Source organism: Nicotiana sylvestris, chromosome 4 (assembly GCF_000393655.2).
Source record: "Nicotiana sylvestris chromosome 4, ASM39365v2, whole genome shotgun sequence".
Classification (NCBI taxonomy): domain Eukaryota; kingdom Viridiplantae; phylum Streptophyta; class Magnoliopsida; order Solanales; family Solanaceae; genus Nicotiana; species Nicotiana sylvestris.
The window spans coordinates 2,710,158-2,736,218 of record NC_091060.1 but is presented as its reverse complement, the minus strand read 5'-3'; the positions used below and the strand labels follow the sequence as shown (position 1 = coordinate 2,736,218).

The 26,061-nt window shown below is 35.5% G+C and overlaps 1 protein-coding gene across 3 annotated transcripts in view; it reads left to right on the top strand.

The window, feature by feature from the left end:
- The first annotated feature begins 4,988 nt into the window (after positions 1–4,988).
- The window catches only part of LOC104235164 (ABC transporter A family member 1), a 48,552-nt gene continuing 27,479 nt past the window's right edge, over positions 4,989–26,061 (top strand). For 2 of the 3 annotated variants that reach the window (XM_070171718.1, XM_070171720.1), the window contains exons 1-20: positions 4,989–5,305; positions 6,972–7,051; positions 7,497–7,674; positions 8,260–8,342; positions 8,935–9,151; positions 10,780–10,994; positions 11,329–11,389; positions 11,509–11,595; positions 12,047–12,279; positions 12,359–12,473; positions 12,553–12,642; positions 12,766–12,986; positions 13,080–13,192; positions 13,515–13,621; positions 13,884–13,946; positions 17,752–17,838; positions 18,467–18,565; positions 18,640–18,824; positions 19,048–19,102; positions 19,204–19,275. In XM_070171718.1, the coding sequence (XP_070027819.1) occupies positions 5,192–5,305; positions 6,972–7,051; positions 7,497–7,674; positions 8,260–8,342; positions 8,935–9,151; positions 10,780–10,994; positions 11,329–11,389; positions 11,509–11,595; positions 12,047–12,279; positions 12,359–12,473; positions 12,553–12,642; positions 12,766–12,986; positions 13,080–13,192; positions 13,515–13,621; positions 13,884–13,946; positions 17,752–17,838; positions 18,467–18,565; positions 18,640–18,824; positions 19,048–19,102; positions 19,204–19,275 (2,475 nt within the window). In that variant the 5' untranslated portion in view covers positions 4,989–5,191. The remainder of the gene's footprint in view (positions 5,306–6,971; positions 7,052–7,496; positions 7,675–8,259; positions 8,343–8,934; positions 9,152–10,779; positions 10,995–11,328; positions 11,390–11,508; positions 11,596–12,046; positions 12,280–12,358; positions 12,474–12,552; positions 12,643–12,765; positions 12,987–13,079; positions 13,193–13,514; positions 13,622–13,883; positions 13,947–17,751; positions 17,839–18,466; positions 18,566–18,639; positions 18,825–19,047; positions 19,103–19,203; positions 19,276–26,061) is intronic. The other variant, XM_070171719.1, reaches the window with a different exon arrangement.

Here is a 26,061-nt window from a genome sequence, read left to right as displayed (position 1 = left end):
GAGCTGTAAATTTGCTAGGGCTATTATACGGTGAATAATAATGCACGAATTACTACGTAGTGCACATAACTAGCTTGTTTCCAAGCCAAAATTGTTTTTTTTTGTTGCCAAAAGTGCTTTTTCCAAAGTTAAAAGTGTTTTGCCGAAGTTTTTAAAAGGAAAAAAAATGCTTTTGAGTAGAAAAAGTAGCTTTTCGTCGAAAGTACTATGTTGAAAAGTAGTGAGAAAATATACTTAGAAGTACTTTCTAAAAGTTCGGCCAAACACTAATTGTTGCTCAAAAAAATTTCAAAATGATTAGTCAAATACAAATTATTTTTCACCAAAAATATTTTTTTAGAAAATACTTTTTAAAAATAAAATGATTTTAGAAGCTTGGTCAAACATGTCATAACTACATGTTTCATCTAGTAATGTTTAGAGGTGGGGGTGGGGCATGAAGTTCACTTTCAAAACATTAATGTTAAACTCCAACCATAAGAATAATCTAAAAGTTTTGGGGCATATACTAGCTAGGTTCTTTTTGCCAATCAAACAAATATAGCATAATTTTCCAAAGAAAGTTGGATGAAATATTATTTGATGTGATTGATACCATTCTTTGCTTGCCATGATTAACTTGTTGCTTGAAGTTTCAACTAATAATACACTCTGATTATTAAAGCAATGGCTAGTATTTGCTTACATCCAACTTTTCCTCATTGCAACTCTAGGGGTCGTTTCGTACGCGGGATAAAGTGGGATAAGATGCGAGATTAAATTTATAACATGTTTGGTTGATGGTATAATTTTATTCCTAGATAAATTTATACCGTCAATTAAACATGGTATAAATTTAATTCCAGCCTTAATACAGGATATCCCACCTTATCCCATCTTATCCCATCAAACTTGGGATTATATTATCCCATCTTTCAAGTGAGACATATTAGTCTAGGGATTATAATATTCCGGAATAATTTAGCTCGCGTACCAAACGACCCCTAAGGCTTTCCTTTTAAGGTAATTGCTGTTTGGCTTCAGTCATAATTAAGTTGGGGTCGGCTATGCAAATTTTTATAGTCATGTAGCTCAATTTAAGTCCGTTTTCGATATAATATTATAAAATAATGAAGTTTCACTAACATTAGAAAAATAATATTTTGTTTCAACTTATTAGTTAATTATGGTAGTTAGTTTCACTAGCATTAGAGAAATAACATTTTTGCTCCAATTTATTACTTAATTATGGTAGAATAATGCAGTTTAATATAAACACCATTAAGTTTTTCCCTTGTTCTCTACTCACAATTTTGTGAAATAAATGCTATAAAAGATTGTATGATAAATCAAATGCCACTAAATCACTATGAGTCCCAGTTTTAGCATTTTTCTATTTTTCACTGTTTGAAAAATTAAAAAATATATTGATAAATGCTAACACATTTATAATTTACTAAACATAATAACAAATTGACTAGATGAAAAACAATTGATTATCAGTTGATATCTCTTGCTAACGTTGATATTAATCATATAAATATTTATATTTGCAAATTGGTTGTCCACTTGATATAATATAAAAAGGGGAAAAAACAAAACTAGTTACCCCTTTGACACGTTCCTTGCTATAACGTATGATTGTTTTAATCATAGTTTATTATTTTATTCGGTTTACAGTTATGAGGATAATTATATCAATCTTAGCATTCAAAAGAGTACTAAAAAAATATTATATTATATGTTTGAACTAATTAAATAATAATTTGTACTTTAGGTCTTACAATATTGTTTTGTAATAGCCTTTTTTTTTAAACTATGTGAAAATAGGGGGAAAATGGTTTGCTTAATTTTTTTCGTCTAAACAAGTAATATTCTGATAAACTACAAAACGGACAAGATTCCACTTGGTCCATGGTAGTTGCTAGCAAAGGACAAGTTGTTAATAAAAAGAGTGTACAATAACAACAATAACAACAACAACCGAGTAAAATTCCACAAGTGGGGTCTGGGGAGGGAACGCAGACCTTACCCCTACCCCGAAGGGATAGAGATGCTGTTTCCGAAATACCCTCGGCTCAAGATAATAAAAAGACAAAAGGAGAGAATATTAGCTTCACCACGGAGATCATAGGAAACATAGGAACATAAAATGCAGAAAAGTGCAAAGCAAAAATGATGGCTAGTAAATGGATCCTGCGTCGAAAATAGAAAATAGTAAGACACACTATTGCCCCTAGCTATCTTAGACAAAACCCTACCGTACCAGGCTCATAAAGGTACAAAGTAACGCAAGACTCAACTACCTCCTAGCCTACAACTGTAATACTCGACCTCCACAACTTCCTATCAAGTGTCATGTCCTCGGAAATCTGAAGCCTCACCATATCTTGCCTGATCAGCTCTCCCCAATACTTTTTAGGCTGCCCTCTACCTCTTTTCGTGTCTTCCACAACCAGCCGCTCACACCTTCTTACTGGAGCATCTGGGCTTCTCCTCTGCACATGTCCGAACCATCTGAGCCTCGCTTCCCCCATCTTGTCATCAATGGGAGCCATGCACACCTTCTCTTGAATATCATCATTCCTAATCTTCTCCATCCTAGTGTGCCCGCACATCCACCTCAACATCCTCATTTCTGCTACTTTCATCTTTTGGATATGTGAGTTCTTAACAGGCCAACACTCAGCCCTATACATCATGACCGGTCTAACCACCGCTCTATAGCTTTATAGAACTTACTTTGAAGTATCGTTGGCACTTTCTTGTCACACAAGACTCCAGATGCTAGCCTCCGCTTCATCCATCCTACCCCAATAAAAAGAGTATACACTTGCACAAAATGTTGTTCTTATATAAACAAACATGGAAAAAGAGTAAACTAAATAATTAATGTTTTGATGGACATAATTATCGAATATTTGTAGGTTGTAGTTATAAAATATATTTTGTAACGATCTACGTTGATAAATCTATCCATATAATTATCTATGTACAAGTAGAAGATTCGATAATTATCATTTGGGTGTACAAGTCAAACCGGAAAATTGCACTAAATCGAAAAGTTAAACCAAACCGATTAAAAAATTCAACTAAAATGATTTGACTTGGTTTGGTATTGAGTAAAAAATTTCGAACCAAATCGATATATAAATATATACTTTTTTATATATAATTTTAAAACTTTATATAGAATTTTATTTAAAAGCTGCCTAGAAATATTTGAGATCCTCTCATGGGATATAATATTTAATAGAAATATAAAGTGCATTCATTTTTATTTACTTTAAATAATAGATTATATCACTTTCTTATTATGTGTTATTGAAATGCATCAATCATCTCTTTGTTCTTTCATATTCATATGTCAAGATTTATTATATGTTTTTCGAATTTGAAGTGGTATTTCGATAATCAAAAATTACATAGAACATATCATTATTTAGGTATCATATTGATTTTTACGTTTAATTATTAAATTTGGTCAACCCTGAAAGCATACACCAACCAAAAGTTATTGGCAGACGACTAAGAAAATAAACTATTATGTGTTACTAAAAAAAATTCTCCCAAAGATTACTTTAATAGATCATATGTTAATTAATTTTTTTTAGTTTTAGTAAATATATATTCACTTATCAAAATTTTATCTATAACTTTAATAATGCAAAATCGAAATAATATTCATGTAACAAAAAAACCCGAAAAATCCGACAAAATCAAACGAATCCAAACTGATATAATTGATTTGGCTTGATTTTGATAAAATCCGAACCAACCTGGTCCATGTAAATCCAGTCACCGTGACCCCCGCTTCTTAAGGTGGAACTTTAGATACCAAATAAAATAGTCGATATGGGTACAATGTGATGGGGATATTACCATTAAAATAAAAAAAAATAAAAAATCATGGAACAAAGGAAAACAAAAAAGAAACAAAAAAACAAGGCTCGTGACAAATCTATGAACTTTGAATAATCATAGTATGTGACATTCTCATATGATAAATTGATTGTGACGTCCGAAAGCCGCCATGGATTTGGTTAGTTTCTTCCCACTTTCCTTATTTTGGATATATTAAATTAATGCATGTGATATTTATCAAATATTTTATATTACAATTTGGTTTGACCTACAGATTAAATTACTAATTTAAATGGCACTATTTCTACAAATAAAACTCCTACAATAACTAAACATGAAAATAAGGTAAAATATTTTGTTTGTCAAAGAAAAATGAATAAAAAGTAGTATTTGGCTTGAAGTTTAAACTTGAATAAATATTTAATCATTGTAGGGGAAAAGTCAAGTATGTTGACATATAAAGATGAGATCTACTAATATTTACCCACCCACCACTCTTTTTCTCTCTGTCTCCGAGACCATGTCTCGTACTTTATTTGAGGTTCGATTAATTCGTATACTCGTCAAAAAATTATATTTTAAAATTAAAATATTTTTTATTAAAAACGAATATAAAATTTAAACCTAAATCTTTTAAAATTCGATCACCCATCTATCCTGCTCAAAAAAAGAAAAATCGAATCAAAATATTTTAAACATGAATTTTTTATATATTTCTTGTCTATGTAGTTTGAGTTAAGAAATTTTCTTCCAATTCTTGAAATTAACAATTTATTTTATAAAAATAAAATAAAAATATATTATTTTAAACCAATAGTTATTTATTAGCTTTAGCCATCTTATATAATAGCCAAAATATTTTAATGAAACATTTTTGATCTTTTAAAATCAATTTACCCAAAGTACCAATTTAAATAAGGTGAAATCAGTGTAAATAAGATTGGACTCTTATTCTAATTTTAAAAAAAATTAAAGAAAACAATTCAAACAAACAAAGAGGGAAGAAATATAAAAAAAAGAGAGAAATAGATAGTATTATTAATAAGAATATCACAGAGAAAAGAAATATATAAACTATGATATTTTGGTAGGCGTTAATTTTCAGAATTGTTTACTAGTAGTTTTTTTTCCCAACAGAATTGTTTAGGTGACACAGTGGGGAACGAACTCACAAATGTCCTTAGACTGATTCTTCTTCCTTTGCCACCTTTTTCCACACACCCCCACAACCCCACCACCCCACCCCACCCCACCCTCTTCTCTGAAAAATAGGGAGATAATTGAGCTGGGTTTTGCTCAGTTTTCAGTGTAATAAACTCTTTGAATTAAAAAGGGTTTTAACAGAATTATGGAGAAAAAAGAGAAAGAAAAAGAAATGAGGAATTCAAGAAGGCAACTCAAAGCTATGCTTAGGAAAAATTGGCTTCTCAAAATTAGACACCCTTTTGTCACTTGTGCTGAGGTTTGTTTCTTTACACTTTTCACTCATGCAAAAAAAAAAAAAAAAAAAAAAGAAAGAAAGAAAGAAAGAAAGAAAAGAAAAGAGTTTAAGATTGGAAAAAGAAAAAAGATTAAATTCTTTTTTTGTGGGTTTGGTTGAATTTTGATCAGTATAGTTTTATCATGCAAATTCATACTTCAAAAGAGTTTACAAATAGGAAAAAGAAAAAAGATTCAAATTTTCTTTTGATTTAGGAAAAAGAATGGATTTTTCTTTGGTGGGGTGTTGCTTGAATTTTGATATATTTTTAATGGATCATTTGTTGGCTATCCAAGATTCTATTTTTAGTGTTCATGTCTTGTTGTTAATTACTCCAACATTCTCTAACTTTGGTGTTCATATCTTGTTGTTAATTACTTATTTTCTATATATGATGGAGTAAGGAGATTATAGTCTGCTTTTTTTTGGTGATCATCATCTTAGGAGTTGTTATAATCCTGGAAAAATATAATGTTTTCCCCAAGCACCAAAATTCATTGGCAAAGTGGTGGTCTCATTCTCAAGTGCTTTTTATTTTTGTCTGTGGGGTGGGTTTTGGGGGGGGGGGGAAGGGGGATCAATCTTACACCTCTAGGAAAAAGGTGCAAGGGGGCAGCTTCAGATTACCAACCAGATCAATCTCCCAACTCTCCTTGTTTTCCTATTTGACTTTTGAGTTTTGACAGATTAAGTTGAGCTACATTAGGTCCTTATGTTCTCCTCTAGCTACACTTTGTCTCTTATAGATAAGAATGGTTGGAGATTAAAAACAATGCATTGCAAAAAGAATAAGTTAGTCACCTGGTGACCAGGGCTCAAATGGCAATAGAGGCTAAAAAGCTACGGGATTCTTCTCATCTATGTATGCTTTGATGGACGAAGTTGTCCGCTATCTGTGATGATGGGAGGTCGCAGGTACTACCTATTAGTCGAGGTGCGTACAAGTTATCCGCTACCTGTTCTAATGGGAGGTAGCAGGTATCTTGTACTATGAAGATAATCAAGAGTTCCAAACTGAATTTCAGTTAAAAAATGTAGAACCAATAAGACAAAATAAACCTTGACAGGGGATCAACGAAATTTAACGTAAATGGTCCTTGTAAAGCAATGTTGGGCTTACAAAGCCATTCATCATGTAAACTACCAATTCAAACTCTGTTAAACCACAGTAGGACGACAAAAAAATATGAACTTCAGAATTTATGTTTTTGGCTTCAACATTAGATTGGGGATGCAGATCTAAACAATTTAGGACCCCTGGCATTGCTGTAGAATCTGTTTTCTTGCCCTTCTTGTGACTGTCCCTTCTTTAGTTACTTAAAAGTTGTCTTTTAGCAACTGTGACTGCTTAACCATTTAAGTGATCTGTAATTGTTTTCTTGTTTTTTAATGTTTAAATAAATTAAAATTGCGAGAATGTGAGGTGAATTTGATTACCACAACTACAACAGTTATCCATCAGTCCCTAACAAGTTGTGGTCAGCTATAATTTGTTTGGGACTGAGGCTTAGTGGTAGTAGTTGTAATAAAATTCTATTGCATTTTATGTTTCGTTTTCTGTCCTCGGTGGGTACTTGAGATGTTATAGTTATTTGTTAAGAGAAGAGGAGCTAATGATTTCTTTGTAAAATGAATCTTTTAATGACAGATTTTACTCCCAACTCTTGTAATGCTGTTGTTGATTGCTGTGAGGAGTAAATCTGATATCCGCATCCACCCAGCTCAGCCGTATGTTTTCCTCAACTTGCTTTTAACTATTCAAAATATTTATGTGTTCATGGCATTTCTCTCTTTGTTTGCATCTCTTTTGCTAATATTTTTTTCGAGATATAGTACTTGTATCTTTTGGAAAGGCTGAAAATGGTGTAGAACTAAGTTTATTTGGGAAAGCATGAAGCTCTTTTTTCTTGCGCTATTAGTGAAGTGAAGCAACATGATTTATTTTCAATTATTACATTTTTTTTGATGTCTCTATAAACATTCTAGGAGATTGAAGAGTGGCAGAGATATTCTTCTATTTGTTTACAATGTCTTCTGTTTCGTCCAAGCTGGTTTACTGATAAATAATGTCTATTAACCATATCCTGCTTAACAGAGCTTCGCATTTTCAGTTGGTTCCCTGTACTTATGGCAAAATTCTTCTTTCTGAAATTTGTAAGCACTAAATATGCAGGTATATCCGGAAAGGGATAGGGATGTTTGTGGAAGTTGGGAAAGGTGATACTTCTCCCCCTTTCAACCAAGTTCTGGAGCGACTATTGGCCAAGGGGGAGTACTTGGCATTTGCACCTAATACAACTGAGACAAGGATGATGATCAACATTTTGTCTCTAAAATTTCCCCTACTGAGGGTAAATTCTTTGATTTACCTTTTACTGATGTTTCTTCGCGTTTTGTTTTCTCTAAATGTTGAAATCAGGTCTTGTTTTCTCTTCTCATGAAAATTTTCAAAGTATTATGGTGATGGTACCGATCAGTGATCACTTGTCAATGAATGCGTTTGTAATGTGGGAAAGCACATAATAACTTCCAACTAGAGTTTATTCTTCTTTTATATTTTGTCTTCAGGTGTAAATGTGTGTATTCATTAGAAGTCAATGGCTCCAATCCTTTGCTTTCCAGAAAATTTTTATACTATACCATTATTTTTGGAATTTTATCCCTGATCAATGTCGTTCTACTCTTTTGGCTGATCGGCACGAGGTTAATTTCATTTGCAATTGTAAAGGGAACCACTACAATGATAAATGCAATTGTATCTTGAAAGAGAGAGAGACAGAGATCTGCTAGATAGGGATAAAAACTGATACTGATTAACTTTTTGTAAACTCAAGCATGTTATGAAATTACTCAACTTACTGTCTGGTTGTTTCTTAGTTTGGTGAATGTCATTTGGATTTTGTTTGAGATGATGCTTAGGATTTATTCTTTTGCAGCTAGTTACCAGAGTTTACGAAGACGAAGAAGCACTTGAAACATATATCCGTTCTGATCTTTATGCTGCTTATGACCAAACTAAGTGAGTTATTTTCCCCTTTATTTTGGAATATACTATGTACAAAGATATGTCTTGAAAGTTGCGTGTCATGATTGTTTTAGATAAGGTAGATAATTTTGTTAATGTTTGAAAAGCTTCCGTGTACAAGCAGTAAATGAAGAAGTTGGGAAATGTAAATCAAAATATTACGAAAGACACCAAATTTTCTATAAAAATAAGGATCTCGTTGGTGGCCGAAAAAGATAAATTGGACACGAGGCGATTCCTCAATGTACAAAGTCATTTTCAATTCTTCTAATACTCTCCGACTCCTTCCATGCTATCCACATAAGGGCTGAAGGGGCAACTTACCATGCCCTTGATCTTCTCTTCCTGCTTTTAAATACCCAAACTGTGGATGCGTCTCTTATTGTTACCGGCATCACGTATTATATTCCAAAGCAGTTCTGAACCACTCTCCACAACCCGACTCCACCTTACAAGTTTGGTAATATGATATACTTTTGGAGGTGCCACGTGCCTTTCCACATGGTATATCCGTGGTGGACTTTCATTTTCAGACTGAAGGAGAAAGTGCTAAGTTATCTTTCCCTTTTCTTGTTTTTTTTGGCAGGAACCTTACAAGCCCCAAAATCAAAGGAGCAGTGGTATTTCATGAGCAAGGTCCTCAGTCATTTGATTATAGCATACGCCTAAACCATACCTGGGCTTTCTCAGGATTTCCTGATGTTAAAAACATAATGGACACAAATGGTCCGTTCCTGAATGACTTGTCATTAGGTGTCAATACCATACCAATTTTGCAATATGGTCTCAGTGGGTTTTTAACAGTAAGAGTTTGTTACCCTCTCTGCTACCTTTCGGATTCATGGTTCTGTTATCTTTTTAATTTATTTATGTTCAGATTTTATTGTTAGTTCCATGTCATATCTGGTTTGTTGTATTCTTTTAACATCATATCTTGATCTTCTAATCTATGTTATTGCCGAAGCTATGGTAATTACTTATATTTGAGTACTTAATAATTAACCTGCTATATGATCCATCTAAATCTCTTGTTTGGGACTGAGGTAGTTGTTATTGATGGCAGTGGTTCTGGGCCAGCTTGATTCCTTTCATATGAAAATGTGTTAAGTTGAGCAAACTCTTTCAATTTTATTTTTAATTTTTGTACATCAATTTTTGGAAATGTTCTGAATTTACAGTCTTGTTCGTCAAGTGTGAAACAGATCTGTGTTGAGAGTACGCAAAGACCATCTAAAGAGCATAGTAACAAAAAATGTTATGTCACAAGAGAACAATCAAAAAATGTTATGTCATAAGATACCTGATTGAATAGTTTAACCCTTAATATCAACTTGGGGAGTTTTGGAGTTGGGAACTCTTCTTTAGAGAATTGTTACCTGTTGAAAATACTATGTAATGAAATAAGCATTTTCCTTTTGAAGACTTTAACTCTTAATATAGAGGAGCTTATAACTTCAACCTGGTATTCGGAGAAGTAGAATTCTTGGTATTGTTTTACTTTCACACTTCATAAAATTATTATTGTGCATTAAACAAAGTGAAGTACGCGATCCACACTTACAGGGTGTATTGAAAACATAATAATTAGTATATATCTCGCGATCTGGCGGAAAAGACCAATTCAACAAGATATGCTTGCCTGCATTAAGATCTAAAACTTGTCGTATTATCCTCTTTGGTGCTTAATCTTTTGGATGAAGAGGAGAAACAAAGTTAAATATGACCTTAGGCTTATCTCTTCTACTTTACATATCTTGGTGCAATTACATGTAATAAAGTTGTCTAAAGTTCTCAAAATCGATGGCAGGTTATAGCTTAGAATTCATTCTCTTTTACGGTCTCGGAGATATTCGTTTTCACCCCATATATTACTAGTTTGGAAGAGATTCTCAATATATCTCTTTCTATATTTTCTTATGTTCGTCACATAGCTAACATTGTTGGAGTCTTCCGACTGCACAAATATGAACTCGATTGAGATTACTAAGGTAGAGGATCTATGAATTGGTTAAAGTAATTGGATGAGTTGTCTCGTTTTTAGGCGCGTGGCACTTACATGGTGTTCTAGCATACGAATTGTGAAGTTAGTGTCATATGCATTTTAGTTGGATGAGTTGTCTTGTTTTTAGGTGCAAGCTACTCACACGGTGTTCTAGCATACTAATTGAGTGTCATTATCATATACATGGACTTTAAGAAGAAGGTTAGCATGAAGGAGTTGATATGAAAGATGTTTTTAATGTATGGTATGATGACTTTGCATCATACATTAGGACAAGATCAAGAGGAGAAAGAACTTTGAATACTGAAGTACCTTCTGTGTGAAGTAAGATTTTAGTGTCTGCAAAATGTAATGATACTTGTTCACCTAAGTTGATAAGCTGATGTGAAATTAACCACGCATATAATTTTTTCATTTTTCTTCTCACAGCTCCAACAAGTCATGGACTCATTCATAATATATGCAGCTCAAGAAACTATGACGAACTTATTGAGGTTGCCTAGCCACTCTCTTGATAGAGATGCCCAGCTCAAGATACCTTGGACTCAGTTTAGTCCTTCAAATATAAGACTTGCTCCTTTTCCGACTCGTGAATATACTGATAATGAATTCCAGTCCATTGTCAAGAAAGTCATGGGAGTGCTGTATGTGAATTCTATACTTCTCTTCTTCTTGAGTTCATTTTGACTTTCTCCACTTATATACTCCCTCCGTTTCAATTTATGTGAACCTATTACCTTTTTAGTCCATGCCAAAAAGAATGATCCCTTTCCATATTTGGAAACAATGTACCTTTATGCAATGATTTATAGCCACAGAACATATATGTGCCTCATTTTACACCACAAGTTCAAAGTTTCTCTTCTTTCTTAAATTCCGTGCCCAGTCAAATAGGTTCACATAAATTGAGACGGAGAGAGTATTACATTTCCTGTGCTTTCATTATTCTCTCTCATGCTTTGATATTTGGTTCCATAGGTACTTGCTGGGGTTTCTTTATCCGATTTCTCGTCTGATAAGTTATTCTGTCTTAGAAAAGGTATAGCTTATCTGGAAAAGAAATTTTTCTTTTTGAAAATGAGCTCTTCATTTGCTAAGTAGATTGCAGTTGTGGAAGTACTTTTGCTAACATTTATTTTTGACATATTTGATCTCTAGGAGCTCAAGATTAAAGAGGGTCTTTACATGATGGGTTTGAAAGATGAAATATTCCATCTATCTTGGTTTATAACATATGCTATTCAGGTAAAAATGCAATATTTCTCTCCATGAAGACTAAATCCCCCAACATAAAAAAGAAATAATTGCGGGCAATTGCTCACATGACACCCAAACCAAAAGAGGTGGAAAAGGAAGGAAGAAAAAGAGAAGCTTTTTGCTGCTGTTGTATGACTATTTATAGAAGCTTTCTGCTGTTGTATGACTCTATTTACTATTTCTAAATTTTATGCTAACAAATGACAAGGTCTCCCTTCTACCATTCATGAATGAATCACTGCAATTTCTTTTTCTCCTGTCTGATTTAAGCATCTGATTTCCCTTTTTCTTTTCCTGGTATGATGGCCGAGTCCATAAAACCCTTGTGATGAACCACACCATGTCTGACTTATACTGCTTTTCAATATTGTTTAGTATATTGATCTTTCAAGACATCATCACCTTTACTGCCTGTTTAATGTTCTGTTTATTTTGGCAGTTTGCTCTTTCTTCTGCGATACTTACACTGTGCACCATGAGTACCCTGTTTCAATACAGTGATAAGACGTTGGTGTTTGCGTACTTCCTTTCCTTTGGTCTCAGTGGAATAACTCTGTCATTTATGATTTCCACCTTCTTCACAAGAGCAAAAACTGCGGTAGCTGTCGGGACCCTTTCTTTCCTTGGGGCATTCTTTCCCTATTATACTGTCAACGACGAAACAGTCTCCATGTTAGTCTTCATTCCATGTGATTTCTTAGTTGTAGCAACTTCTGCAGTGCATAAAACTCCTTGTTTGGTTTTCATGTAGGATAGTGAAAGTGACTGCTTCTTTTCTTTCACCTACGGCCTTTGCATTAGGATCCATCAATTTTGCTGACTATGAACGTGCTCATGTCGGACTCCGTTGGAGTAACATGTGGCGGGTATGTCCTTTTAGGTCTCTGTCTTGTTTTCTTATTCATCTTCTGTACTTCATTGTCTTGTTTACTTTTGAGACTGCAGGAATCTTCAGGAGTTTGCTTTTTGGTCTCTCTCCTCATGATGTTACTTGACAGTTTGTTGTACTTTGCAGTTGGTCTGTATTTTGATAAGGTAATCTTCTGGATTCTGTTAAAAGTTTAAAAAAAGAATATCTTCTCGCTTCTGCTTTTTCTCCCTTTATTTATAATGGTGTCATTTAAGGATGAGTTTGAGAAATTTTACTTGTACAATCAGGTCCTCCACAAGGAGAATGGATTTTGTTACCCAATACGTTCCCTGCTTCACAAGTGCTTTGGGAGGAAGAAAAATACCAGTGATGATTATGCATCCACCTCAGAAGTCAAATTCGCTGAGAATCATGATGAAACAAGTGGCACCGATTTTATAAAAGATGTATCTGGACCAATTCTAGAAGCAATGAGCTTGGAGATGAAGCAGCAAGAATTAGATGGAAGGTAAATTTGCGTCATCTCGATTTCCAAGATTTTTAGTGCATACATTCAATAGGTATTTATTTTTCTTAAAGTGGTACTTTACAATTTTGCCAGATGTATTCAGATCAGGAATCTGCGAAAGGTGTATGCTACAAACAGGGGAAATTGTTGTGCTGTTAATTCTTTACAACTGACTTTGTACGAGAATCAGATTCTGGCACTATTAGGTACTCATCCTATGGAGCAGAAACCGTTTTTTATTAATAAGGGGAAACTGGTTTCCATGAACTTCTGAATGTTATAACTTTTTTTGCTCTTGGTTTATAAGATCACACAATTGAACTCTAAAATCTTTTGGCTGACTTTGTCAGGATATGAACCTTCTCTAGTGTTTATTCTGCTGAGACTTCTGTTTTTCATTTCACAAATCCTTTATGGATAAATGCCTCTTGCTAGTTCTCTTCAATTTCTTATATGTTTTTCTTGCCTTATTTATCTCTTTTATTTCTCTTGACTTTGTTGATTCAATGTAACTACTTTATTTTGAAGGACACAACGGGGCTGGTAAAAGCAGTACAATATCCATGCTTGTTGGTCTCGTTTCTCCTACTTCTGGAGATGCTCTGGTGTTGGGAAAGAACATCTTAACTGACATGGTAAATCACCTGTTGAGATCTTCATATTTTGAAAACACTTTGGAGCCATGAAATGTCGATATCAGCCACTAGGAATATGTGTGTGTGTGCATGCACATTTTTTTTGTCCTGTTCATCAAACAATGCAGAACTTGTTTATTGGATCGTTAAGCTCAACAAAACTGATTGTGGTTGTTTGCATTCTCTTATTGTTCATTTTGAGTCTCTTTTGTTCAGAACTTCAGATACTTTGGTTCTCTGACTAAATTTGTTGCTTTAACAGGATGAAATACGGAAGAGTCTGGGAGTCTGCCCTCAGTATGATATTCTTTTTCCTGAATTAACTGTAAGCAAGCTGTTTTGAGTGCCACGGGAGATACTATAATTGACACTTCCGTTTTCCCTATGTTCTCTTTTTGAGGATTGCAATCACCTTGTTATGTACATGTGTGTTTAGTTGACTGCGTTAATTTTGAATTGTATTATCTAGAAATGTTCACTTCATCCCCAAACTAGTTAGGGTCGCCTGTATAAAATCCTCTATATCTATTCTGCTCCATTCAAGCCCGTTTCTTACCAATATTGGTTGATAATTTTTCTTCCGAGGAAAATAGGGGTTCTTTAAGTCTCACATTTATAAATACGTACAGTACAGTGACATACAAGTCTCTAACTGGAATTAATAGATTTTAGGCAAACACCATATTTAATGTGACTGTTTCAACAACTAAACCTTTATATCAACTAGTAAATATAACCTATATGAATTCTTTCAAACATTCACTTTCAGATAACATTGCTATTCTCACAACCTTATAATTAGCCTTTCACTTTGTAAGGATATCTTCCTATCACATAGCACCTATAACAATTCTCCATTTCAAACATCTTATTTTAATTCTATGTGCTACACTTTCATTTGTCATATCCTTCTCCTGGAAGGCTGAGTGCATTGTTCACATTTAAAGATCATGAACCACTCTAATTCCTCTTCTTAAGGGGCTTAAACTTGTGCATATATTTTTGTTTGATTGTACTTATGCTAGAATCCTTGCACTATAGAGTGCTTCTCCATAAGTTCCAATTTTTAGTTGGCTTTCTCACTAGTTTCACCAATTAAAACAATGTCATCTGCAAGTAATATGCATTGAGAATCTTATCATGTATGCTATTTGTTAGTTCATCCATAACTAGGGGAATAGTACAGGCAAGGCAAGTGTCACGACCCATTTTCTAAACAAGCCGAGACCGGCGCTCGATCACTAAACCTGATCGAGCGAACCATCTCTGCTTATTCAATGTATTATAGCTCCACACTTTATATGCAACAAAGCAATACTCTAACCAAATACTCTTGATTAATTCAAATATTTAAATAAATCAACTCCAAAACTTTATTCATAGTAACTACTGAAAATTATTGTTAAGTTATTATAAAATAACATATGAATCTCAACCCAATGACTATGTCTATGAAGCCTCTACCGATAAACTGACGCACTGCTCAGGACATGAGATTTCCTGGCCAGTTCTCTAAATAAATAAAGAAATAGCTAAATGAAAATGACTCTAAGAATACTCCACGAACAAAAGCGGAGCTCACCAATATCACTGGAAGGGAAGGAAGTCCTAACTCGTAGCCTGCTCGCCTGCAAATCCGGTTCCTACGTTGTACCGCAGACCAACGTAGGTTCCCAAAAGAGAACGTCAGTACCATCCACTGTACTCAGTGAGTCTCAACAACAGGGGGAAACTTTAATAACATATACGTTACAAGCAAAGGTTCTAAATGCATGTAAAACATAAAGCTTATAAGAATAATTCTAAAATAATTGCATAATAGCAATTTATGAATATTCTAAAAGAAATTCTTTTCTTTTTCTTTCTTTAAAAAAAATACTTCACTTTATACTTTGGGAGTTCCAACTATCCTGACTTAATTCTGTCTCAGTCGCCGTGTGATCGGCACGGGTTCGATCCCAACCTGATCGAATAGGCCTAATCCACGAGGTGCCACTCGCTTCATGGTTCTCAGCGCTCATGTATCATACCTTAGCATGGCTAAGTAAATTCTCAGCAACGAGACCCTCGGCTCGTATGCTCCCTACTTTGGCACAAGTAGTTTCAGGAAGTCAACGCCTTGGTCAGGACCCTCGGCCTGGACGATGACCCCTTCTCAGAATAAAGGATACTCCCCAAAAATCTTTTCTTTCTAAAACTTCTTCTTGTGACTTTTCAAGTCTAAATCTTTTCTTTATAGAACATTATGTACATGCTCATATTGGTGTCCTTAAATGTAAAGCATGACATAAGAATGAAATAAACATATAAAAATATTTTCAAAGATTCTCTCTTCTTCATAATTTTCAACATGAAAATAGCATATAAGAACAACACAAAAATCTGAAAATTTAAGCACATATAGCGTAATAGATCATCTAAACTTTTGCTAGAACAAATTCTAAATTAATGGGTACTCACTCGCTCTAATTAAATAAAGATAAACTCTTTTAAGCAATTCATCAAACACCTTGTACGCGTGCTTTTGTGAGTTAAACCACTTTAGTAAAGGGTTATATCAACTCACCTCAAAACTCCTTGAGCCAATACGTAGACCCCAGTCCAATTGACACCAGTCAAACAATCGATTCTACAACAACCGGTGTATTTTGATCAATTTTAAAGTACTACACCTAATTATGAAATTTATTGATGATATAGAGGAAGAAGGGATTTAGCTATTCAATTCTTACCTATTACTACTGTAGGGTAATTGACAATAAGGGATTTTACATACCTGAGTTCAAGAATAAGTGAGTTGTGAAGAACCCTAGTATTTTTCGTTGCCTGCGTGCTCGGTTTCGTGAGCGAACAGAACTTAGTGTTCTGTTTTTTTTTCGTGGCCTCTGCTTTCTGCTTTTCACGATGGAAGTTTTTTGGTTAAGGCTTCAAGAGCCTTTGTCTTTAAGTGCCCATTTTATGGGTTTTTTTTTAGGCCCTTTTCCTTTTTTTCTTTTTTGTAACTAATAATTAATGATACGCACCTTTAATAAATAATAATATTTTCCTAATTGTATATCCAATTATTTATGAGTGTGTGTGTGTGTATATATATTTATGTATATTCACTATTTATGAGTGTGTGTGTATATATATATTCACTATTAACAAGAAAAATAATAATAATAATTTAATTCTATAATTAGTGTATCTTGAAACTATTATAAATTTGAGGAGTGTTACAGCAAGACTGATCCCTGATGTGAACTCACGGTTATCAGGACCTCGTTCAATTGGTAGACAGGAATAGAGTGAAGTGAGTAAAGTGCTAGTTAATCAAGTTGCATAGTTTCAGAACTGATAATTTTGTCACTTAGAACTGATTCTGATTAATGGGATAGATGAAATACACATCAAGTGGCTCATCTAATGATTTATATAACCGCTTGGGTACATGATTACTGCTGTTTCCTTTGACGGATTTAAAAAATTCTTAATCACCGAGGGACATACATAGTGCTTTTAGTTGCTGTTAGACTGCGGAATTGTCTCGCTGACAGGACTAAGTTGTTACAGTTTATGATGGCTAACAATTCCACATTATTATAATTTCAATTTCAGATACTGGTTTGGAATAAAGCTGTTTTTCTCTCCTTCGAACTTCTGTTGGCCTTAAGTGAATTTTTCATATAGAAGTCTATCAGTATGTAGTTTGCTGAGGAATCAGAGAGCTCTATTTTGTTTATCTTTGATTAATTCTTGTAATGAAGACATCTTTACCTCAACAAATTTGCTCTCTGTTTCTAAAAAAAATTATTTTCTCTGCCGAACGATGCAAGTAGAGAAACCTTTTAGATCACACCTGATTAATATCAATTCAAGAACACTACAGAACCAAAGATCTCTGAAAACTTCTGGTGATTCTATTAGTTCTACTGCATAATGATGCCGAAATATTTCTATAAAACCTTCAATGTTGATGCTTTGGAACATCGCCTAAACTCTCGTGTTGCTTGTCCCGTTCTTCTGCTATTGATTTTATTTCTTTTTTCATTTTTGTTTTTTAGGGGTTCACATGCTCTATGCTTCTCGTTGTGAGTGCATACTGTCTCCTATTAATGACCATATCATGCTTAAATGTATTTTTCCAGGTGAAGGAACATTTAGAAATTTTCGCTGATGTAAAGGGTGTTCCAGAAGACGCTAAAGAAAAAGCTGTGACTGAAATGGTTGATGAAGTGAGTTTCCTAAGCACTATTGCTGGAATTGGATGGTGCTATATCTTCTTGAATCTTGAATAAAGATTAAATCGTCACTGCTGGATAAAATATTTGGTGTGACCTTTTTTCTAGCAAGATGAACTAGTGGACTTTAACCTGATTGACGGAGGACTAGATACTTTGGAAACCAAAAATGCTGAATTGTCAGAGAATTTTTTGTGATAAATTAAATAAATTTCAATAATGTGGCCCAAAACACAACTGTATACAAGAAGTATACCAAAAAAGTAGAAAACCTACAAAAATAAATGTTTTTCTACGAAAGAAACCAAATCTTCTATACAACAAGGAACTTCATGGGTGCACCAAAAGAAATAAGGGATGGGATAGTTAAAATCTTAAGTTTTCTTTTGGAAACTTTATGGCAATACAAATCAATGTTGCTGCATAGAGCCATTACATAGGATGAGTAATTTTTGATTGCATGAGTGCCTCTTTTTTGATAATTCTGACAAATATAGCTGCTCTCCATTCCCCTCAGTCCTTGTTATAACTAATTGCTTCCGTGGCTTAATTCAGAAGAACTCAATCCTCTGTGCTTAATTAGCCGACTGTTGACAGGACTTTGTTCTTTGTATTTCATAAGGTTGGGTTGGCAGACAAACTTAATACTGTTGTCAAAGCTCTTTCTGGAGGTATGAAAAGGAAGTTGTCCCTTGGGATAGCTCTTATAGGAAACAGTAAGGTTAGTACAAGTTAAGCAAATTTGTTCATTCATTGTGCCTTGGAACTTACTGAAAGATTTTGTCTACTTTTTAGGTTATTATTCTTGATGAACCGACAAGTGGAATGGATCCATACTCTATGCGGTTAACTTGGCAGCTGATTAAAAGAAAAAAGAAGGGAAGAATCATATTACTCACAACACACTCCATGGATGAAGCTGATGTGCTAGGAGATCGGATTGCTATCATGGCAAATGGATCTCTAAAGTGCTGTGGAAGGTGTTTCTCTTTGCGGCTAAGAACTTCAGTTTATTTTAGAATAAAATTTTAGCTCCAGTTGGGGGTTCTAGTCTTATAGAGCACATGGCACCAGGAAAGGCGTACTCTGCTACGCTTAAGAGGAGTGGCCGTCTTGAGACTACTAGGCCCTCGATGTAGCCACTTATAATTTAGTATGTCTTTTTCGGAATTTCCTTAACTTGAGTTTTCATTTTCTTGACAGTTCAATCTTCTTGAAACATCAGTATGGGGTTGGTTACACTCTTACTCTGGTTAAGGTGTGCTCATCTTAGCTAGGTTAATACAATTCATAAAGTTGGGCTTTCTTTCTCAAAATAATTATTTCTAAGACTCTTTCTGAGATTGCTACTTTCTTCAGACTGCACCAGGTGCCTCAGTAGCTGCTGATATTGTTTACCGTCATGTACCATCTGCAACATGCGTTAGCGAAGTACGCTTCTTTCTTCAACGTTTAATTTTGCCCTTCCTTTTGCGTTCTATTGCCCATCCTATAATAGCTTGCATATTGGTCTGTTTTGACTGTGGAATTTTGTCACGACCCATTTTCTGAACAAGTCGGGACCGGCAGACAATCACTTAACATGACCGAGCGAACCATCTGCGCTTATCCAATCTATTATAACTTCGAACTTTACATGCCACAAGGAACTACTGTAACCAAATACTTTTAAATAATTTAAATATCTAAAATAAGCCAACTTCAAAACTTTATTTGTAGTAACCAATAAAATACTGCTAAGTTATTATCGAAAACATCTGAATCTTAACCCACCGACTATGTCTGTGAAGCCTCTACTGATAAACTGACGCACTGCACAAGAAATGAGATTTTCTGGCCAGTTCTCTAAGTAAACAAAGAAATCACTAAATAAAGATGACTCAAAGGAATACTCTACGAACAAAAGCGAAGCTCACCAATAGCACTGGAAGGGAGGGAAGTCCTAAACTGTAGTCTGCTCGCCTGCAAAACCGGTTCTTACGTTGTACCGCAAACCAATGTAGGTTCCCAAAAGAGAACGTCAGTACCATCCATTGTACTCAGTGAGTCTCAACGACAGGGGACGAAACTTTAATACAATACACATTACGAGCAAAGAATCTAAATGCATATAAGGCATAAAGCTTATAAGAACAACTCTAAAATAATTGCATAATAGCAGTTTATGAATATTCTAAAAGAAATTCTTTTCTTTTTCTTTCTTTAAAAAAAATACTTCACTTTATACTTTGGGAGTTCCAACTATCCTGACTTAATTCTGTCTCAGTCACCGTGTGATCGGCACGGGTTCGATCCCAACCTGATCGAATAGGCCCAATCCACGAGGTGCACTCGCTGCATGGTTATCAACGCTCATGTATCATACCTTAGCATGGCTAAGTAATTTCTCAGCAACGAGACCCTCGGCTCGTGTGCTCCCTACTTTGGCACAAGTAGTTTCAGGAAGTCAACGCCTTGGTCAGGACCCTCGGCCTGGACGATGACCCCTTCTCAGAATAAAGGATACTTCCACTTTTCTTTCTACTTCTTCTTGTGACTTTTCAAATCTAAATCTTTTCTTTTTGGAACATCATGTACATGCTCATGCTGGTATCCTTAAATGTAAAGCATGGCATAAGAATGAAATAAACATCTAAAAGTATTTTTAAAGATTCTTGCTTCTTCATAAATTTTCAACATGAAAATAACATATAAGAATAACACAAAAATCGGGAAATTTATGCACATAATAAATCATCTAAACTTTTGCTAGAACAATTCTAAGTTAATAGGTACTCACTCGCTCCAATTAAGTAAATATAAACTCTTTTAAGCAATTCATCAAACACCTTGTATGCGTGCTTTTGTGAGTTAAACCACTTTAGTAAAAGAGTTATATCAACTCACCTTAATACTTCTCGAGCCAATACGTACGCCCCAGTCCAATTGACACCAGTCAAACAATCGATTCTACAACACCAATGCATTTTAATCAATTTTAAAGTTTCACACATAAACATGGAATTTACTGTTGATATAGAGGAAGAAGGGAATTAACTATTCAATTCTTGCCTATTACCACTGTAGAATAGTTGACAATAAGGAAATTTACATACCTGAGTTCAAGAATTAGTGATTGGTAAAGAACCCTAGAATTTTATTTTGCTGTCTGCGTAAAGAATAGTGTTCTGTTTCTTGTGCGTATAACTCTGTCGCTTCTTTCTTTGGACCTTTTTACGTCCAGCTACTGCTTTAAGGCCTTAAGCCTTCCCTTTTTCTTCAACAACCCTTTATGGGCTTTAGTCCCTTTTCCCTTTTTTTTAATTGCTTTAACTTAACTAATAATTAATGATACCCACCTTTAACAATTAGAAATATTAAAATTATTAATATTTCCCTAATTGTATATCTAATTATTTATAAATAGAAAAGTAACTCAAAAATCAATCACCGGGGTTTAAATTCGTAATAGAAGTATATTTTTAAGATAAAAAAATAAAGTTCTATATTTAGCGTATCTTGAACTTTTATAAATTTGAGGAGTGTCACAATCTTCCCTCCTTAAAAACATTCGTCCTCGAATGTTGCTAGGGCCTTATTCTTAAGCTAACAATCATTTCTTAGGTCCTTGAACCTCTTAAGTTTTCTTAGCATTACTCCCTCTTGCAAGGGACTCAAAATTTTGGCGAACTCCCTAAAATTTTAAAAATTTCGGCAGAGTTTCCCTTGTAAATTAGACTATCCCAAAACACTTCCCTGTCCCAAATACCACAACTGCACCAACAACAACCAGATATACCATAACAGGCCATTCATAGGTACCATACGCGGCTCGTAAATTAATTACTCACATTCCGGCAAGGAGGTACCACAATAACCAACAAGAATCTAAAGAAAAACACTTTAGCAAAAGTAAATCATTTAATGAGTTAAATGTACTCTGGCGTGGAACTAAATTGTTAAATAACTAAATATACTTGGGCAAAACTAAATTCAACAACTAAGTATAATTTAGCAAGAACATAAACACATGCTAACTTGTATTTAATAAATAAAATATAAATGTCAAACCAAACTTAGGTTCACATACCTTTTTCCTCAAATAAATATGGATATTTCTTTCTCATATCTTCCTCGACCTCCCAGGTAGCCTCTTTTGAATCATGATTATTCCACAAAATTTTTACCGATGCTAAATCTTTTGTTCTCAACTTTCTTACTTGCCTATCGAGAATTTCTATAGGTACCTCTTCATAAGTCAAGCCTTCTTTAATTTCTATGGTGTCGGCAAGTATTATATGGGACTCATCATGAATGTACTTTCTAAGCATAGACACATGAAAGACAGGATGAACAGAGGACAACTCAACGGGTAGCGCTAGCTTATAAGCCACATTTCCTTTTCTTTTCTAGAATTTCATAAGGTCCGATACATCTAGGGCTAAGTTTCCCTTTCTTACCAAACCTCATAACTCTTTTCATTGGTGAAATTTTCAAAAACACCTTATCACCAACTATGAACTCTAACTCAAGATGCCTCTTGTCAGAATAAGACTTTTGATGACTCTGAGCAACTTTCAGTTTTTCTCTAATTAGTTGAACTTTCTCCAAGGCCTCACAAACAAACTCTGGACCAATCAATGACACCTCTGCTGGTTCACACCAACCTACTGGAGACCTACATCTTCGCCCATACAACGCTTCATAAGGAGTCATACCAATGCTGGCCTGATAGCTGTTATTGTAAGCAAATTCTATAAGTGGCAAGTGATCATCCCAATTTCCTCCAAAATCTTTAACACACGCACGCAACATATCTTCGAGAGTCTGAATGGTCCTTTCTGCCTGACCATCGGTCTGTCGATGGAAAGCGGTGCTCAAATTGACCTTGGTACCTAATCTTTTCTGAAATGCTTGCCAAAAATGCGCTATGAACTGAGGGCCTCTGTCAGATATGATTGAAACTGTAGTACCATACAATCGGACTACTTCTTTGATGTACAACTGCGCATACTGCTCTGCAGAGTCTGTCGTCTTTACTGGTAGGAAATGCGCGGACTTTGTCAGTCGGTCTACAATAACCCAAATTGAATCATGCTTACAGTATGTGCGAGGTAGACCTACTACGAAATCTATATTAATCATCTCCCATTTCCACTTTGGTATTTCTATATCTTGAGCTAGGCCACCAGGCCTCTGATGCTCGGCTTTGACTTGCTGGCAATTCAAACATTTAGCCACATGTTCTGCTACTTGCTTCTTCATGCCTTTCCACTAATACAACTCTTTCAAGTCCAGATACATTTTGGTAGCATCTAGGTCGATAGAGTACCTCGAACTGTGAGTTTCTTCCATTATGTCTTTCCTAAGACTATCTACATCAGACACACATAACCGATCATTCAACTTCAAAACTCCGTCATTTCTTAGAGTGAAAACAGTGATTTCTTTGTTTCTAACTACTTCTTTTAACTTCACTAAGTACAGATCTTCTTCTTGCTTAGCCTTAACATGCACAACAAGGGAGGATTGCGCTAAGGCATAAGCAGTTATACCTCCTTCTTCGGTCTCATCCAATCTAATTCCATCATTTGCTAGTTTTTGAATTTCTCGACCCAAAGATCGCCTTTGTACTGCAAGATGGGTCAAGACACCCATTGATTTCCTACTAAATGCATCTACTACCACATTAGCTTTGCTCGGGTGATAAAGGATATTGATGTCATAATCTTTCAATAGCTCGAGCCATCTTCTCTGTCTCAAATTAATTCTTTTTGCTGGAAAATGTAGTGGAGGCTTTTGTGATCTGTAAACACTTCAGAATGCTCACCATAAAGGTAGTGTCGCCATATTTTTAATGCAAACACCAGTGTTGCAAACTCCAAGTCGTGTGTGGGGTAGTTCTTTTCATGATTCTTTAACTGCTTGGAAGCATAAGCAATAACTTTTTCATTTTGCATAAGAACACAACCAAGACCAACTCTGGAGGCATCACAATACATTGTGAACCCACTCGAACCTATTGGCAAGGTTAACATAGGTGCGGTGGTTAACCTCTTCTTTAACTCTTGAAAACTCTGCTCTCAAGCGTTTGACTACTGGAACTTAACTGCTTTTTGGGTCAACATAGTTAATGGAGCTGCAAGTGAAGAAAATCCCTCTCAAACCTTCTATAGTAGCCAACTAACCCCAAGAAACTCCTGATTTCGGTTGGCGTTGTCGGCCTAGGCTAGTTCTTGACTGCTTCTGTCTGCTGAGGGTCTACTTTTATGCCTTCACTAGATACTACGTGGCCTAAGAATGCCACTGACTACAACCATAACTCACATTTTGAAAATTTGGCATAAAACTCATTCTCCTTCAAGGTCTGCAAGGCTATTCTAAGGTGTTCTCTAGGATCTTCCTTGCTCTTAGAGTATACCAAAATATCGTCAATAAACACGATAATAAAGGTATCAAGGAATGGCTTGAAAACTCTGTTCATGAGGTCCATGAATGCAGTAGGAGCATTTGTCAACCCGAAGGACATCACTAGAAATTCATAGTGCCCGTAGCGAGTTTTAAAGGCTGTTTTAGATTTATCATCTTCTCTGATTCTCAGCTGATGGTACCCCGACCTCAAGTCTATTTTTGAAAAGAAGTTGATCAAATAAATCATCAATTCTTGGCAGTGGGTACTTGTTCTTAATGGTAACTTTATTCAACTGCCGATAGTCGACGTACATTCTGAGAGACCCATCTTTCTTCTTGACAAACAGGACCGGGGCATCCCACGGTGAAACACTCGGCCTGATGAAGCCCTTGTCAAGAAGGTCTTTCAACTGTTCTCTCAACTCATTAACTTTTGCTGGAGCCATCCTATAAGGAGGTATAGATATGGGCTGAGTGCCTGGCAGAGATCAATGCCAAAGTCTATGATTCTTTAAGAGGAAGTCCGGGAAGGTCATCTAGGAAAACTTCTGGAAATTCTCTAACAACTGGCACTAAATGAAGAGCTGGTGGTTCTGATTCTGGATTAATGATGTGAGCCAAATAGGCGAGACACCCCTTAGCGATCATTCGTTGTGCCTTAAAGTAAGAAATAAACTTACCTACAAGCGATCCTGAACTACCCTTCCACTCTAAGACTTCTTCATTTGGAAATTGGAACCTGATATCTTGGCATGACCATCTAACATGGCATAGCAGGAAGACAACCAATCCATACCCATGATCACATCGAAATCCACCATTTCTAATTCTATGAGATCGGCCTTGGTTTTGCGATCTTGGACTGAAACTATACATCCTCTATAGACTCTTGTGACTTTCACTGACTCGCCAACTAGAGTAGATACTAGGTATGGCTCACTAAGTTGTTCCGGTTCTAGCCCGAGGTTAATTGCAAAGTATGGAGTCACATATGAAAACGTTGAACCTGGATCCATTATGGCATAAGCATTGTGTGAGCAGACTAGAAGTATACCTGTAATAACTTTTGTAGATGCCTCTGCACTCTGACGATCAAGTGTAGCAAACAAACGGGGTTGTCCCCCTCCTTGAGTAACTCGATCTGCACCTCTGCCTGCCCGTGCCCGGTCTGATTATGAGAACCACGAGCCTGAGGTGGTGCAACTGCAGTAGCTGAGGAACTAGAAGGACGAGTTGATCCACCACTGAAATTACGTCGCAACCTTGGGCAGTTGGCCTTAATATGACCAATGTCTCCACAATGATAGCAACAATGAAACCCGAGCTTGCACTGACCTGAATGTTGCCGCTTACATGTTCCACAAAGACCGTGTTGGTGTGAATGTTGCTCAGCATGACTCTAACTACGTGAGGATGATGTCCTAAAATTCTGATTCTGGCGAGAATGGTTTCCATAACTCTGAGTACGTCTGAAGGAAGACCCACCACCTGATTGATGACTGGACTGAGCTGGTGCTAATGACCCCTTATTAGAGGAATCTCTTCCACCTCCGCTGGATGTACCATTAAACCTGCCCGCTGTCTGGGCTTTCTTGTTATGCTCTTTTTCTTCTCTCCTTTGTTGTCTATCTTTTTCTAAGTGCTTGGCAAATCCCACAACAGAGGAGAAGGCTGTCATCCCTACCGCTGCAGTTGATGTTGTATCCTTAATGTGGTGAGCTAAACCGCCAACAAACCTGTGAATTTTTGCTTTTTCTGTCTTAACCATGTGAGGAGCATGCTTAGCTAACCTTATGGATTCCATGTAGTACTCTTGCACATTTTTAT